The following is a 14,855-nucleotide window of genomic DNA, read 5'->3' as shown; positions in this document are numbered from 1 at the left end:
ACCACCCTCATCACCAAATGGTTCTAGCAAAAAGCAAAAAGGAACAGATAATCTGAAGCTAAAATAGAAGACTTAGTAGACCCTGGAATGTGGACTATCGAGGTTCTGGGCTTGGCCAAAGGTATCCAGCCAGTGGTTATTAAGTAAAAAGGGTTATATAGTGTCTAAATATAAGGTACAAATTTCTTAAACCTAGGGAAGATCCTCAAAAATGTTTGTAAATAGATTACCAAAACAGGAGGCCACGGGTCTGACTAAACTAACCATAGCTGATATTCAGAGCCTGATAGGAATTTTGGAAGAGGCCTTCTCCCCTAAGCTAAATGAGGAAAAGTAAAACTTTCCAACTTAAATGAATAGGTATGTCAGTCCTTCAATATCATTGAGGTAACCACCCAATTCTTTGAAAAAGAAAACAAAACTCTCCTTGTTTTACAAATGTAGTCTTTACAGGACCAGAGGTGCGGCTCCAAAAATAATCCAAAACCCACCAATCCTTTTACCACTCCCCAAACCTTTCCTATTTATCTTAAGAGACTTGTAAGTATTAAACAAAGGGGAAACAGTCATCCTAGGAGGAACTTGCCAGTATCTTTGAGATGCAAGTGTCCTATCTGGTCTTCTCAGGAACCCTTATCTCTGCCATCTTTTTAAAGGCAAATTTTAAAAAAGAGGGTAAAGTACTTTAGAACTTGGCTTGTCAAGGATAAATAGAAATCCTAAGTGTCTTTTCTGTAAACACTAGTAAAAAGGGTTTAGCCATCTAGATAGATGACCTTGATTTGTTCCATCTGCCAGAAGCCCAATTTGAATCCAACCCCTTGTAACTGATAGGTTTTATGCTGTATCTGACTCAGGACTGAAATTTTGGAATGGGAACTATGAGGCCTCTGTGTTTGTTTGTGTGTTCATATGTGTCTATATGTGTGTTGTAGGCGTGTCATATTGCCAAAAATGAATTCGTAAAAGAGCTCTACGTAATTGGCTTTAAAAAAATTAAGTGTTTATATAAATACTCAGAAATAGAAAATAATCTGGCCAGAATGCATTTCAGGTTCATGTCATCTGAAAAACATTCAGTACTAAACTGGTATCTGGTATTGAAGGTGGCTTAAGCTTGTTGGTTTGATTAACACAGACCTGTTACAGTCATCAATGATCAATGTCAAGTATAATCCTTCTGTTGTACCTAGGTTTATTAGAGGTCAAATAAGACCTTTTTCTGTTACAACTTTGTCAACTAGAAAAGTAACTCAATGTGAAAAAAACTTTTAAGAAAAGTAAGATATGTGTTTTTAGTAAAAGAAGGTGTGAAGAATGAAGAATACTGAAAAGAGTTATACATGATCAGGATTTTCTAAGACTGGATTAAATTTAATTGGGTAAATGGATTTTGCTGGGAATAGGCTGGGACAAGACTGGATTTGGTATGTTTCTTTGCCTTTTAAGTGATCTGTATTTGTTTTTGAGATCTTCTGTAACTTTAGTTAGGGAATAAGTATTGTCTCACAGTGACCTATGATCTTATTTGAGCAAGTGTTTTTAAACTTTTTGACAAGCTTCCCAAATGTCAAATTTTAATTAAGTTTCTTTTGATTTCCAGCTAACTTTGGGGTACTTTAGAGGGCCCCTGAGGTATCTTAAAGAGAAATATTTAACTAGGATTATTTGGTGTGTTAAGTTAAATGTAATCATTCATAATTCTGGTTATTATAACCATGTTTCTTTATCGATTACACTGTTATCAGATGTTTAACCATGCCTTTTAAGCCTTTTGTCATTTACAGATATTTTTGTACTCTGATGCTGTTACAAAAAGTGCTTCATCATCAAGGAGATTCACAGAAAGGCCTTGGAAGCATTTACAACAGTTCCACACCAAGATGATGGCTATGTGAGGATTCCAGCCCATATTGACTTAGAACAAGGAGCTGTCTTGCCCCTGGGGCCCCTAGATCAGGCATCCAGAGATTTTTACTCCCTGACAGGCAGGGTCGACGCCCCTACTGAAGCAGTTACAGAAGATGGACCATTGCCCTTCTGCTTCCCATAAGAATATGGGATAGGGGCTTCCCTGGTGGTGCAGTGGTTGAGAGTCTGCCTGCCGATGCAGGGGACACGGGTTCGTGCCCCGGTCCAGGAGGATCCCACATGCCCTTGAGCCATGGCCGCTGAGCCTGTGCGTCCGGAGCCTGTGCTCCGCAACGGGAGAGGCCACAACAGTGAGAGGCCCACGTACCGCAAAAAATATGGGATAAAATCTCTGAGGGGGGAATAAAACAGGAGGGAAGGGGGCAAGGCACTACCCTTGAAAGAATGACATAGCCGGAGGACATGACATAAACTGATTAGAACCAAATGGGTCCAAGATGGCAGACAAGTCAACTTCCACTAAACCTTGAGCCTCAGTATACACTCGCTGTAACACATCAGGAAGCTAAATGACACACCCACAGGCACCAAGACAGTTCTAAGACTGACCATAAGGATCAAAAAGTGGGCGGGGGCTTCCCTGGTGGTGCAGTGGTTAAGAATCCGCCTGCCACTGCAGGGGTCATGGGTTCGAGCCCTGGTCTGGAAGATCCCACATGCCGCGGAGCAATTAGGCCTGCGAGCCACAACTACTGAAGCCCCTGCGCCTAGAGCCCGTGCTCCGCAACAAGAGAAGCCACCGCAATGAGAAGCCCAAGCAATCCGCAACAAGAGAAGCCACCGCAATGAGAAGCCCAAGCAACGCAATGAAGCGTAGCCCCAGCTCGCTCGCCGCAACTAGAGAAAAGCCTGAGTGCAGCAATGAAGATAACGCAGCCACTATAAATATTTTTAAAAATTAAAAAAAAAAAAGTGGGCGGTGGCCCAATTCCTGGAAATCCCCGCCCCTTCCCCAAATAGCTGAAATACTCCTCCCACTCATCAGCCTATGAAATTACCCACCCCTATAAAAACTGACAACCCCTTACCCTGGTGCCACTCTGGCCTTCTGAGATGGCCCACACTCTGTCTGTGGAATATGTTTCTCTCTAAATAAATCCACTTCTTATCTATCACTTTGTCTCTCTCACTGAATTCTTTCTTCGATGAGACATCAAGAACCTGAGCTTCATTAAGTTCTGAAACCAGGTGTGATCTCAGTTGGAAGACTGGGTTTTGCCAGGTTCAAGTCCCAGCCTCGTGGGTTCAAGTCCCAATCCGAGTTTTGGCTGGGTTTGAGTCCCAATCTGAGTTGCATGGTTTCAACTGGGTTATCTCCACCTTTGTCCTTTTTTTGGCGGGGAGGGGGCAAGCTGCACGGCATGTGAGATCTTAGTTCCCCCGACCAGGGATGGAACCCATGTCCCCTGTGGTGGAAGCAAGAAGTCTTTAACCACTGGACCGCCAGGGAAGTCCCTCCACTTTTATCCTTGACAAGACTATCTCACAATTCTGTAGAGGTAGAATTTGCAGAAAACTGATAGTAATGTGAATAATTTCTGTCCACAGAAATACAAATTGTATCTAGTAAAATGCAAGTAATAATGAATATTGCCCAGTTTTGCATCCATTTGCAAATTTACTTCAGCATCCCTATCTGACTTTAAAGGTGGTATGTTGAGTTCCTGTCTGAATTAGTTGTAATATCTTACTGGGTCCATGAGTCAAATAAAATCTTGGACATGTGTTCATTTTATAGTTGTGTGAGTCATGATTTTATCTTCTTTTAAAATTTATCCTTGAACAGTTTATATGGTGGGGGGGGATTAGGTGGAGGACAAACAGATACTGTCAATTTTTCTGTATATTTGACATTTTTTGTAATAAAAAGTTGGAGGAACCAAGATTCCATCACAACTACTTTATCTAGGTATAAGAAAGATTTTTGAAAAGTCAAATACATCTGCACACACACACACCAGTACTTTATATGTATAGTAGCTAAATAAATGTTAAACCAATTAGAGAGTGTTTCTGTCAATTTAAAAGCAAATACTCTACAGTGTGACACCAGCAGAGACTTTCCTTGACCAAACTTTAGTCAGGCTCCTCTGAATCCTCCTCCCAACTAGGCCTTGACTTTTTTTTTTTTTGCGGTACGCGGGCCTCTCACTGTTGTGGCCTCTCCCGTTGCGGAGCACAGGCTCCGGACGCATAGGCTCCGGACGCGCAGGCTCAGCGGCCATGGCTCACGGGCCTAGCCGCTCCGCGGCATGTGGGATCTTCCCGGACCGGGGCACGAACCTGTGTCCCCTGCATCGGCAGGCGGACTCTCAACCACTGCGCCACCAGGGAAGCCCTAGGCCTTGACTTTTATACTTGTGTGTCCATCATCGTATCACCTATTTTTAGCAAGAATCCTGCTAAGTTGGTTTAGCCAGAATCCCCCATCCCCACTATCTGATCAGGTTCCTCAACCTCCACCATCCCCCAGTGATGTCTGACCACTTTGGCCTGCCTTCACAAGGAATCCTTTTAAGTCAGTTTAGCCAGATTCCCCACCTACCTTTGATGATTCCTCTTACTAATCTACCATCCACCAATCCCCCCACCTTGCTCCTTGGCTATAAATTCCCACCTTTCCTTGCTGTTTTCAGACTTGAGCCCAATCTCTCTCCCCTACTGCAAAACCCCATCATAGCAGTCCTCCTTGAACAAAGTCTTCCTTTAACAAGTGTCATGAATAATTTTTTCTTTAATACCTCTCCACACCCACCAGCAGAGTGACTAAAGTTGAAAAGAGGGAAAACACCAAATGTTGGCAAGGATGTAGAGGAACCAGAACCCTCACACATTGCTGGTGAGAGTGTAACATGTCTGATCACTCTGGAAAAGGCCAGCAGTTTCGTTTAAAACTAAACATACACCTACCCTGTGATCCAACAATTCCACCTGTAGGTTTTTACCCATGAAAACACATGATCATAAAAAGACTTCTACAAGAATGTTTATAGCAGCATTATTCATTATATCCAAAACCTGGCAACAGCTCAGGTGTCCATCAATAGGAGAATGGATTAAAAAACCAGCAACAGCAACCATTAGATCTAGTAGCTCAGAGGCAGTTTACCCGCAGCCAAGCTGATCTTGTTAAAAATGTCAACTCTCAGGTCATAGACGTATAGAATCAGAAACTACTGGGATGGGGCCCACCCAGAGGATCCTGATGCATGCTGATGTTTGATAGATCAAAGGTTTTTTGTGTTTTTTTTTTGTAGTGGTAACGGTCACTGGATTTCAGCTCAGAGGCTGATGCTTGAGTTTGACTTCAAATAGGACTTTCTTAACTTATAATTATTGCTGGTTTTTTTTTTAACCTGCTCACCACACTTTTCTTCTTCTTAATTAGCAAAGGATAAACGAAGGTGAGAAGGTAAAACGTTCCTCTGAACAAATATCCTAATACTTTGAGTACAAAATTCAGAGGGAGGTCAGAGCTGACCTAGTCTCCTTAACCAGCTGGCATTCCTCTCTATCAAGGCTGAGATCCTTTATGAACCATGGGTTCTCAACCCTGCCTGCATATTAGAATTACCTGAGGAGCTTAAAAAATACTGATGCCTGGGTCCCACCCTCAAAGGTTCTGTTTTAAGTGGTCTAGGGTACAACCCGGGGTGGTTGGGAAGATCAAAAGCTCCCCAGGTGATTCTAGTGGTCAGCCAGGTTTGAGACCCACTGCCCTCACTGCCAATTCCCTTAAAAAACCTTGTTTTAACATCAGGTGTTCCAGAAGTAATGAAGGAAAACTAAGTTTAAATCATAAACCAAAATGAACACTAGAAAAAAGTTCCCAATGGCCTACAGATCCACAGGCTATGTTATCAGCAGTAACCTGCCTCATTCAAAGGACAGGTGCTTATCATCACTATGCTATAATATTCAATAATCCTCCTCTAACAGCATTTTTCATTAAAGAATTCCTAAAAGCCTATGCATATATGAAAACTTGGTTTAAGGCAGAGATGGGAAAATCCAATATCAAAGGAAAAAACATGGACAGTAAGTGTTGCTAGTATAAAAATTATTGCCTACCTCTCATCCTAAAAATAAATAAATAAATTCCAGGTTGATTAAATTTGAACATGAAAAACTTGAGTCAAGTCATTAAAACAACATATAGGAGAATATCTTTATATTCTTGGGATAGAGAAAGATTTCTTCAAAAAGCCCAAACTATAAGGAAAAAGACAAAGAAGAACATAAATATAAGCAAGGTTAAAGGCAAACAAGAGCCTAGGGGAAGATACTTAGAACACATGTAAAAGATACTATTTTTCCCAAATTAAGACCGCTGACCACTAACAATATCAAGTCTTAGAGAGGATGTGGACAAAATAGATCTCCAGTACACCACTAACTAGTACTTAAATTACTAGAGTCACTATGGAGGGCAACATGGTAGCAGGTAATAAAAAGGCACAGACCCTACAACCCAGCAATTCTAACTCTCCAGTAGAGACATACCTAGAAAACCCTTGCTTGCCCTCCCAAGCCTCTTTATAACATAACTTAGTCCTAACAGTACATCTCTCATTTTTCCAGTCATGAGGCACTTGATCACTTAGGGTATGGCGAAAGGGGAACACAAGAGTTCAGAGGTAAGTCTACTAGTTTGTCAGAAGTTTACCCCTGCTTCTGACGGGGCACAGGCTAGGTGTTGCTACGTACAGAATGGTTTTACGTTTGCTGAAGTAAGATTATACATATTGAGGAGTCCTAGAATATGCCATCCCAAAATATGCCTCGTTGGCATATGGATTATTTTGAGCTAAAGACCATTGATAACCAGGAGGTGAAGGAAAAGCTCTAAAAACAGGGCATTAAGCTTCCTTTTGTAAAGATGTCTCCCTCTCCACACCAAGAAGTGGAGGACTCCTAACAACTCTTATCTATGGAGAAGGCACGGACTTAAATCTGAATAACAAACCTCACTAAACAACTCTTGTTTACCATACTTTTCCTGGACTTAGGGGAAACATAAGTTGTCTCCCCAACCCAGAAGCCCCAAACCCTTTTCTTTGTTTTAGTCTAAAATGGCATATAAACTCAAGTTCTAACTACCCCTTTGGGTGACTCATCGATAGGTGCTCCCATGTGTACACAACAATGCACATGTTAATAAATTTCTGTTTATTTTTCTCTTGTTAATCTGTCTTTGGTCAGTCTAATTTACAGGGCCCCAGCTAGAGAACCTAAGCTGGGTAGAGGAAAAGGTTTTTTCCTCCCCTACTATATATTTATATGGATGTATATGCACATGTATCTTTATATAATATAAACTAATAAATATATATTTGTGTGTGTGTGTATAGTCTGTGTACATGATATAAACTAGTATGTATATTACTTTGTGGTTTTCAACGATGGAGAGATTGTGTGAGAATCTAGGGGTCAGAGATGAAGTGACTGAACCCACATCCCCAAGACTTAGGTGCCATGGCAACATAGATGCAGATCTAACCATCTGCCTGCATTCTTGACAGCTCTGCACATAGCTCCTGGAATTCTTCTAGAAATCCAATCGGAAGCACAGGATAATATCCATTCATAGCTGAGTGGTAAAAAACAACAAATGCATTTGGAATTTTCTCCTTCACAGCTTCTATCCAAAGCAAATCTCATGATGCACCAACTTTCGTATCATAGACCTTCCCTTCTCCCTACATCTCCCCCTCTCTCCCAGAGGAGGACCCTTCCAGAAAGCAGATTTGCTGCCTGAGACTCATGCTAATGCTGAAGATGTGGTAAAAGAATCATTAATAGATTAACTATAAGAAAAGGATTCTTCCTAAAAAAAAATTATCCCTCAGGAAAAACAAGTCACCTTATAAGAAATCTTTACAAAGTAACTCTTGCTGTGGGGAGTTCTTTCAATTCCTTATTTTGAATACAAAGTATGAGCTGGGGTTGACACATCATCCTGAAACAACCTCAGTCAAGGTCTGGTGTTGGCTGCCTACAGAAGTCAGCTGATGGTATCAATGAAAGGAGACAAATTAAATACAGATTTAATTCCTGGGGATATGAACTCACACTTGCATGTGCAAACTGCCACTGTAAACCCTTTTAAAGATCACTTTAAAAGTTAATGAAGTGTTTAAGTTGCGATGATCAAAGATATGTACCAACTGGACACACTGTAAAAGAATTATAATTGTAACTTGTGATAAAATATTCAATATCTTCCCCATATCTAAAAGGGATGTATCTCAAAAAACTGAAAGTGTGGTCTGCAAAAACATATTCACTGATCCAAAGTATAGCTCCAGTGATGATAAAAACACAAAGGTCAAAGATGGATGTGAAGAATTTGAAGACAAATGTTTTATGAATATGAGGAGGAGAAAGAAAAATATTTCTAAATTAGTGTGATTTTATAAAGTATGTGATTTTAAATAGGCACAGGTACCTAAATTTAAAACGCAAATAGTGTAAACAAGCATTTGGTTTGTTTACCTACATACCTAATAGTATGTGTATTCTCGAGTTGACCAAAAAACACTTTAGGGGACTTTTTCATAGGGAAAATTGGGAAATTTTGATATTTGCACTTTCTAATAGTTGGGCAACATGGTATATGCTGAATTTCAATACAATAAAATTGATTCACATAGCTAGCCTACTGACCACTTAACAAGCAGAGCTCTGGTCCCGTCTATCAGAAGCATAAAAATCTGGTTAGTGTGACTATATTTAGGGACTTGCTCCACCTCTGTTTAATAATCTTTCAGATACTAGAACTTGAAACAAGTCAACAGCAGGAGTTCGGGATTCATTCCTGGATCCCTAATGTTCCCTCCTGCAGGATCTGCAGTGGTGCAGTGCCCGTCACTTGCAGCCAGCTCTTTAGCCTGGCTCTCCATCCGGTCCCCACCCGCCACCAACACTCATTCATCATCAGGTCAGCCCCACCCATCCAGCTGACCTAATTCCCTACCACAGCCAACCTGGTCTTTCCCTCGTAATGGCTCCTCCCACTGGCATGGCTGCCGCCCCAACTCCATCCTTTACAGCCTAACCCGAGTCCCACATCCTCCATGAAGTTGTCCTGACCGCCTCACCCCACACCAGATCGGCTTCCACTCCCTGAAATCCTCATGCAATGCAGTCATAATTTAGCACTTCATTACATGCTCTGCTGAGTCATTCTGTGATTGCTTCCGGCATATTCTTTTTTTTTTTTTCCCCTCTAAGAGAAAAGAATTTTGACTGAGACAAATAATTCTTCTAGATTCCCCTCAGAGTTGACTGGCACTTGACTGAATGTCGTCTAATGACATCATGCCATTTCAAATGGAGAATGTTTCTGCCCCTGTTCAAGGGCAGTCTAAAGGGAAAACAAAAGTAGTACCTTCAGTAACAACTGTTGTTGGCAAACCTGCTACCTCTGAGGTTGTACCAGTATTACCCTACCTGCCTGAATCACAGAGCATTCGCAATGGGGTGACTGCAGGTGGCACAAAAAAGGAAGACAGCCGCTAATAATACAACCACATCTTGCTTTCTGGAGTCATAAAAGGTTCTCCGAGCATCAAATTCATCAGCTTGTCAAGAAATAAAACGGCCTGTCACAACAGAGACCTTCAAAAGATACCCAGAATCTCACCACTGCTCATTACCTCTACTACCACAGCCCTGAGCGAAGCTGCCATCACGTGTCACCTGCAGTACTGCAACAGCCACTAACTGGTTTCCCTGCACCCACGCTGGCCTCCTCACAATCTACTCTCAACAGTGACCTAAATGAGCCTGCTGAAATGCTCAACAGATTGTGTCAAAACCCTCCTATCATAGATCAGTCTGACTCCTGGTAGGAAACAGATGGCACACTCGAAGTGGGTGATTTGAGGGGAGTTCATATCATAACACAGGGGCTAGCAACACAAGGGTACTTCATGCCCTTCTAGACCTGAAATGTGAAGAGAAGGGGTAGAGAGGGAGACAGAGAGCTCCACGGAGAAGGCACCTAATTGGAGATGTGACCTTAAGTCTAGAGACACTCCAGCCCACACAATCCTGCGGGAAGGGAATATATACGCCAATCTCATCCTTCTCCCTCTCTCTCATCTCCTATCGATACTCCCCGTGGCCAAATGCAAACAGAAGGCAGAAAGCAAGGTTGCCTGTCAGTGCAGGTCCACCTCCTGGGGCACATCTACAGAGCAGGGTAGAAAAGGGTAGAGTGAATCTGGGGAGGTAAATGGAAGCTATTCAGCCAAATGCCTTCCCATCTCAATCAGGGTATCTGAAAGTACGAGATCCAACCTTATCGCCTGTTCTGTTTGCTAACCTCTCTACTCAGTGGCTCTCCACTCACCAGGCACCCCCCTGCCTCAGGTCCTTTGTACTTGCTGCCTTCTCTGCCCAGAATGCTTTTCCCCCAGATACACACATGGCTTGTCCTCTCACCTACTTCAGCTCTCAGCTAAAACATTACATCAGCAGAGGTTTCCTTTACCACCTTATATAAAAACCTCCCTTGCTCCTATCCCACCCATGTATCTCCCTTATCTTGCTTTATTTTTCTCCACAGCACTTCTCTCTAACATTAGATAGATAGATGGTTAGATATTTTTTCTCCTTTTTAATTGACTGCCTCTCTGGCCTAGAACAAAAGTTTCATAAAGGCGTCCACTTGGCCTCTTTTGTTCACTCCCTTATGCCCAGTGTCTAGAACAGTGCCTGGCACAAAGAAGGCACTCACGTATTTGTTGGATGAATGCAAATGAATGAATGGAACAGAAGAACCCATAGCTAAGGACTCTTTCCACTGTTCAGAGGTTTAACTCCTACTACCAAATCATTGTTAAGCAAATAAATAGGCTCCTGATAATCAGATAGGAAGCAGGTGACAAGCATTTTTTATTGGCAACGGCACAAAATTGAGTGCTGTCAGTAAACCCCTAAGAATAAATGGAATCTTCAGTCAGAACCAAAGGAATAACAGCAGTGTCTTCTGCAAACAACTCCTAGCAAGGTTGTTTTTTCTTATGACTATATCATCATTAACCTACCAACCTAGTCCTTCTATAAGACTCAGTTTTCTCATCTGTAAAATGTGTAAGGATTGAATGATACAATGTATGGAGAGCATTTATTGGGTATGGAACCCAATAAGTGGACACTATAATGATTATTAAAACATTGAGGAAGCCATGAGAATGAGATACTATGTTCTCTTCCTATGATCTGGAACTGTTTCTCCTAGACTTTTAAAATGTGAGCTGGAATAATGACACGGAAAAGAAGTATAAGATGCTTTACTACCCACCGCACAGTTGGGCCTAGATCTGAAAGACATCCTACAGTACCAGTGCTCCATATCAGAACCTAGTTTCCACAACTGGCCCAGACCTTGGCCAACCCTTTTGCAGGCCAGTACCTTGTTGCATCCATTTCTCCACCGCTCATTATATCTAAGCACTTAGAAGATAAGTGCTGGTTTTTCCCTCATAGGAACTAAGCAGGGCATGTGACTGAAAAAACAGTGTAAGCAAAAGAGAAAGAGCAGATCAGTAAAGCTCCTGGTGATGCTCCTGTTTTTGACTTACCCCTCTAACCATGGAAGTCTCTGTTCTGGTCTGTAAATTAGACCAAATTCTGATTCCCTTTTCTCCACTAACATTTTATTTATCCGTAGCCTTATCTGCTGGGTCAATTCAGTTAACTACGCAAAGGGTGACCCCATAGTCTTAGGTCAGATAGAAAGAAAAAGGCTTGACCTGAATCCACTCAACAATCCATCATTTAGGAATACTGCAAAGATCCTGTAGTAGCTTTTTCACTGATGGGAGATTTCTTTGCAATTTTTTGCAGAAGATTTCTGTAGAAGGACACACTGGTGGGCTAACTAACCTGGGAAGCTAGATTCAAAAGTTTCCTTTCTACCCTAAAACCCATGAAACTTAAATCTCCAGTTAAAATATTCCCTCTGCTACTATGTGTATACGTGTGTATTCAAGCCCTTGTTTTTGTTATTTTAGTCATAAATATACAATATAATAATTATCATTACTAATTTTTGCCAAAATTGAGGCTTCCAACCTCAGGCATGAAAATCAAAGCAGGTCCCTCCAAGATTAAGTCTAGGGATTGATCTTACTAAGAGATCTTATTTTAGTAAGCAGCCTGATGCTTGCTTGTTAGTGCTAAAAAAAATCATTCTGATCACTTCTCCTAGTGACAGATGGGTAACCATTTCCACAATAACTAACTTGGGACCAATTCCAACTGAGGAACGAGAAGAAAAACAAAACTATAATTCACTACTCATTCCGCAAACACGTTTCAAAGTGATAGGTCCCATCTACTTCGAGGCCTCAGCGAATGGCAAGTGGTACAAAATTCACACTCTTATTACAGCACTTCCCAAACTGTGCTGTTTTCCTCTCTGTCTTCCCCAACCAGGCTGTGCCATGCTCCTGATCAGGGGCTGTTTTATTTCTTTGCATTTCCAGAGTTCAACATTGTGACCAACACACTGCTGGTGCTCAAATGATTGAATGGCTACTAAAATGTCTCCCCACGAGGCAGGCATCAAACCTGGCACTGGTTTGTTAAACATCATGGAATAGCATGACCGCAGTCTGGCCACTTCTTTTCCCCTCTATGTCCCAAAACTATAAGCAGGGTGGGGAAAGTGCATTATCCATACGAGAACCTCCCGATGTCTGGCAAAATGGAGTGGGCTGTCCGACCCACCCAGGCTGCTTCAGTCCTCCAGGCACAGAACAAGATTCTCTCCGCTCCCTAAGGCAGAGGGGGCCCAGGTACTGTCCTCTCCCTCCAACCTTGACAACGACCCTCCCCAACCCGGCCCCACAAGCATTCCACGCTCCAGCCCAAGCCTGGGCGCCGGGAGCTTCCCGGGGTGGGGGGGGCGCCGCGGTGCACTGTGGGAGCTGTAGTTCCCGGGTGGGTTCCGTACCCCGGCGGCCCTGAGGACCAGACTCCCGCTCCCAGAAGCCCCCGCGCGGGCGCCTCGCCCAGTCAAGCCAGCTCACCTGTTCCATGGACGTGACTGTTTCTACCGAGTCGTCCTGCAACCGCTCCCGCGCGTGCTCGGGCCTCAAACTGTACAGCGGCTCTGACCAGACAGGGGAGGAAGATGGAGGGCAACAGTAGGTGAAAGAACTCGGAGAAGCCATGTTCTGGAAAGCAGCAGGCGGTGTATAGGACTCAGCTTCGTCAAAGAACAACGCGCCTTGAAACTCTAGCGGGCTAAGGCGCTACGGAGAGCGGATAGAGTCAAAAGATTTTGAACGCGAATCGCTCCTGCCGCCTACACAACCTCAGGGAGTGAGTTGCTGGAATGCTGCCGCCCCCCATTGGGCAGAGGAGCTGCTGCAAGAGGCTCAGTTTCCTGGCGCGCAAGGAAGGACGTGTACATCTGAATTTCATTTCACACACACACCTTTTCAACATTCTGCTCATTCTCACTTATGTCAGTAGTTCACAGTTTTGGGTGCCCAAGAACCCAATGAGGGTAGCTTTTAAAAAGGCATTTCTGACAGCTCTCCTGATTGCCTCAGTCATACTATTATGAACAGAATTATTGCACACCTTTTGGTACATGACAACCGCCCAGGAGAAGCCAGCAGCTTCTCCACAAAGGAATTGCCATCTCAGTAGTCAGTGATGGAGGGAAGTGGCACTGCAATTCTCTCCTATCAACTTAGGGGTTACAGTGCAGTAGCAGGAACTAAAACTCAGTAGAAGGGACAAGTGTAAGTGAAACAACCAGGAAAGTATTCACTCATTTATTCAGCAATTTTTTTTATAGAGCACCTACTACATGTCAGGCACCCGTGCTAGGCCTCAAGAATACAAAAGTGAACAAAACAAACAAGGTGTCCCCCCCGACGTTGAGAACCTTACAGCCTAATGGAATTGATAGAATTAAGTGAACGAACACAAAAAAATCTGTGAACACTTGTGATGAATTGTATGAAGAAAAACAACAGGGTCTATGAGAGAAAGTAAAGGAGGAGGGGACTAATTAGATAGGGTGGTCTGGCCAAGCCTCTCTGAGTAAGTGACATGTAAGCCGAGACCTGAAGGATGACAAGGAGCCATCCGTGTGAACAACATGGGGAAGAGCCTCATGAGGGAAGGGCCAGCAAGCTTGACAGAACACGCCATAAATACACTCATGTGTGTTTGTATTCATTCTGATGTTTAATCTGAAGGTGTTCTGAATAAAAGAAATTCCTATTGAGTGGGGTTAATCATCATATATGCCTCCATTAAATGTTCAAGTAGTGATTTTAGGAAAACTCTGCTACCTTTGGACAAGCAATAGAAGAGGACCTCTTTCAGGTCCCACAACAAAAAGACTGCACCAAAATTGTAGCACCAAGAGGTTAAACTATTTAGAGTGGGGATGAGGGTTTTGGGGGTGGGAGAAGATAAGATAATAACAGACTTTCTAGATAGACACAAACCCAACTTCCTGCTCGGAGCATTTTACTCTGTTCCCACTAAATTCCAAGCCACATGTCCAGGACCCAGGGAACCGTGGTGCGATCCTTCACAACCAGCCATTCCCCTGTTCTCAGACTCCAGTGTCTAAGGATGAGGCTGGGATGGCCTATGGGCCTCAGGTAGGTAAACACTATCGCCCTGTCCATTTTAGAGATACCATTGCTGAGTTAAGTCCTAGAGGTGCCAGAATATTTCTAAATCTGGGAATAGGTAGGACTGTGTGGGTTAGGGTCACAGATATGGCTGTACAATGTGAAATAGTCTCATTATTATTTCCTCTGCATTGGCATCTTATTGTCTTTCCCTTAGTTCTATTTTGGAAAAAATGATCTGTTAAGGTCTGGGTCATATCTAAGGATTCTGCCTTCTTTGTAAAGCATTGCTTTGCCAGCTAGAAATTT

General features: G+C 42.8%; 1 protein-coding gene across 2 annotated transcripts in view; it reads right to left on the bottom strand.

The window, feature by feature from the left end:
• FNTB (farnesyltransferase, CAAX box, subunit beta) overlaps positions 1 to 13,216 on the bottom strand; it is an 80,397-nt gene extending 67,181 nt beyond the window's left edge. For both annotated transcript variants that reach the window (XM_082618929.1, XM_082618930.1), the window contains exon 1: positions 12,975 to 13,216. In XM_082618929.1, coding sequence (XP_082475055.1) covers positions 12,975 to 13,118 — 144 coding nt within the window. In that variant the 5' untranslated portion in view covers positions 13,119 to 13,216. The remainder of the gene's footprint in view (positions 1 to 12,974) is intronic.
• Between the last annotated feature and the right edge of the window lie 1,639 nt (positions 13,217 to 14,855).

This window comes from Mesoplodon mirus (assembly GCF_964341445.2).
Source record: "Mesoplodon mirus genome assembly, chromosome: 4".
Lineage (NCBI taxonomy): Eukaryota > Metazoa > Chordata > Mammalia > Artiodactyla > Ziphiidae > Mesoplodon > Mesoplodon mirus.
Note: the sequence above shows the minus strand (reverse complement) of the source record. Positions and strands in the feature narration are given on the sequence as shown.